Raw genomic sequence first — 3,326 nt, forward strand, 5'->3', positions numbered from 1 at the left:
TATATTATGTGTTATATATATATTATTGTATATATATATATATATATATATATATATATATCGACGAAAATATACTGTAAAACCGTTTCGAGGACTTAAACACACGTACCCCATCGATTCGCATCGTCGCCAAAACTTCGAGTTTTCTGCATAGGTGTAGCCCTGTTTGGTGGTAGTGTATGCCCAGCGCCGCCTGTCGGCACTACAGTAGTACTATCTGTTGCGCGGTCGTAACTGGTGAGGATGTGATCCCTATTAACTACAAGACGGATACTCAATAGACTGCCCTTAGAGGATCTTGCCTTTGAATCCACGCCATCCTGTGTGTGTGTATGCGCTTGTGTTGGCATATCGCCATGTCCGTGCCCGTGCGAGATTTCAGTGCTTTCTATCAGCATGCAACTGTCTGAGGCACCCTCTAAGGTGCACATAGCTTTGAAACTATGCGAGAGTGTGTGTAGTGTGCTGTCGTATACATTTTCTGTGGCATTCTCCTCGACTTCACTACGCATTGCAGGTCGCTGCGGCAGCTCAGAAGTGCGCACGTCTGCATCCCTGGGAGGCGACTTGACCTTCATGGTAGTGAGTATCCTGTCGAATATGTTTGAACTCAACAGATATGATAAAGTACGAGCGATTGTTGTACATCAAACAAGCGCGAGCACGTGTTGCACAAGATACTGTATGATGGTCTGCGTAAGTCATGAAACGAAAAGCAACGGCAGGATTACGACTAGTACTTAAACCGGCGTCTATCTAGTGTTATAGGGTGAGGTGTGTATAATTGTTTACAGGCCACGCTGTGGGCATCCATACGCGTTTCGGCTACAACAGAATTTGAATCCAGTAGAACTGCTATGTTGCCTGATATGTTTGATGGTGGTGTGAGGTGTATGCATTACCAGAGACACGGCTTAGAAACACCGGAGATGTATACCGATTCAAAGAGGGATGGTTTTATCATCACGCAATAACACTAACGCACCAGTCGGTTTAAAGACGATATGGCTGAAAATCCATTTGGTAGATTGGTAGTGTTGGTAGTATGTACGTATAATAATTAATTATATATATATATATATATCACTCTGAAATGGCCGTATATCATTGGTACAATTTTGCGCCTTTCAAACTATCGCGGATATTATCCAATCCATATCAACTTGTTTTATTAGAATATCAAAATTAAAAATGTAATGTTGTTGTATTTATTTTTTGTAATATGTTTGGAACCCCAGCTTAGGCCCTAGAGTACCGAACCTCTGCAGGGTTACGGAACCCTAGAACCAAAATGTAACCTGGAGGTGGAGACTCGCCGACCCCGCACACATGTTCAGAATAATGTGACGTAGGCTTAACCTATATATATGCCACACAGCAAAGTAGGCTCCTCCTTTGGTTTGTCCTAGGAGTAGCCTACACATTACTCACAATTTCAAAGGAAGAAATTCGAAGTATCAGAGTACCTGAGCCAAACTCGAATCACATCTTATCTTTATTTCCCTTTATTCATTTCTTTGTACATCGAGTACAATTTACTATCCTAGCATGCCTACGGTATTATCGGTACCGATTTCCAGGCAAGGGATGGAACAGTTTGAGGGTTTGAAGGGCCAACTCCTTCAACCCACGCCGAATGCCCTGGCAATCCGTATGACGACTCGCGACTGCACCGGCATCGAACCTGATCAGTGGGAGGCGGTGCATGGACAAATCTGTCGAATGTTCTTCGGCGCGTCATTATGGGATGCTACGGGGCGTGATTTACCGCCTGAGTGTTTTAGCGACTGCTCCCGATCACTGGTAACTACTCGCCACTATGACTTGTCGATCCCTCATCAGGGAGTGCTGCAAAGATACACAGTACTGTGAGCTGACATGTTCACTGAGTATGTTTTCTTACTACCACGGCAAGCACTACCTGCAGCTTTCTTCAAGTGGCGCAAAATAGCGTCCGCAGAGGTAAACGTCGATGATGTAGATTTTGCATCGTTTCTGCGAGGTGCATTAGGTGATATTGTAAAAGCCGGGCTTCCACATTAGAATCTTGTAATATAAACGTACTCGTAAAAGTACGTACACTAAGTTTTCCTTAAATGGTTTTTAACGGTTTTTATTAAATAAATACCTTTTTTATTATTACATATCAGATATTTGGACAAGGCCATTAAAACGCCCCGGTAAAATACCAAATATAAGATATGGTCTAGTTCTATTACAAAAAATATATATTTACTTTCCAAATCTATTTATATCTGAATATTTCGGTAGCGAGATAGCTTATTAGCGTTGCTTAATTTATCCTCCGTTCATCCAACCAGATGTGCCAGTCTGATGAAGGCTAGTCGGTAATTCTTGATAAGTAGCAAGTTATTGGTTAAAGCAATAACTATGGACATCAAGAGTTTTTCTTTCTTTTCTTCTTCTAAAGATAGGATTTAATGAGTCTCTCGGATTCGCCCCAACGAATCATACCATAGTTTCTAATAGAGCGACGACGAAACACTAAATAAAATCTCTTCGGCGAAAACAGTACCGAGAGGATTATATATAAGCAATTGTGTCTCTGCTTCACAATCCCTCAGAATATTGCTGTTTTCACGAGGCATAGGGCGTAAGGCGGCAGACAAGCTTCACAAGCTCAACAGGCACTTCAGTAGGCGCAGCCCTAGCAACAGCACTGCAGACGGAGCTATATGCTTCTTAGGAAGCACAAGTAGCGAAGACGCTCCATTTTGCTGGTCGCCAAGGTGACAGCCCAGTGATGAAGCTCCTTGCTTTGGCGTCGGATACTGGACTCCGAAAGCTCATCTATTTAACTATAGTACACCCCAGGTTTGGAGAGTTATAATTTGAGAAAGCCCTCCAACTCACATGCTGCCGACAAAATGGGCGATTTGTGATAAATATCTTTTGTGATACATTGTGGTCAAAACCAAGTAACACTTTTAAAATAGAGAATGTTAAGTCTGAAATAAGTGAGCTCAGTCAGTAGTGCCATTGGGAATGGCGCCACTGCTATATTTATTTATCACGATCCTATGTTGGAACGTCTCTACCATCAAGTTATGTGAGAATACCCGTCTCTATGGTTTCGTATGCGTCATCATTTCTAACTCCTTAATTTTGTATTCCACTATTCAGTCCGGTCCTCAAATAATCCTCTCAGGTCCGGTCCGGTCCTAAATATTCGCCTAAGGTACTTTGTTCACAACATTGTATGCACCTTCGATAGAATTGTATCGGAGGAGAAGTACATAGGATAGCTAAAATCACAAGAAGAAGAAGAGAAAAAGAAGGGCCCCCCTAAAGGGGGAACCCCCCCC

The 3,326-nt window shown here is 42.5% G+C and overlaps 1 protein-coding gene across 1 annotated transcript; it reads right to left on the minus strand.

The window, feature by feature from the left end:
* Positions 1–95: 95 nt before the first annotated feature.
* Positions 96–578, minus strand: SARC_11219 (hypothetical protein; the record flags this gene model as incomplete). The annotated part of the gene is made up of 1 exon (XM_014294701.1): positions 96–578. One exon carries the CDS (start codon positions 576–578, stop codon positions 96–98), a length of 483 nt encoding a protein of 160 aa, XP_014150176.1.
* Between the last annotated feature and the right edge of the window lie 2,748 nt (positions 579–3,326).

The sequence above is a fragment of the Sphaeroforma arctica genome (assembly GCF_001186125.1).
Source record: "Sphaeroforma arctica JP610 unplaced genomic scaffold supercont1.1577, whole genome shotgun sequence".
Lineage (NCBI taxonomy): Eukaryota > Ichthyosporea > Ichthyophonida > Sphaeroforma > Sphaeroforma arctica.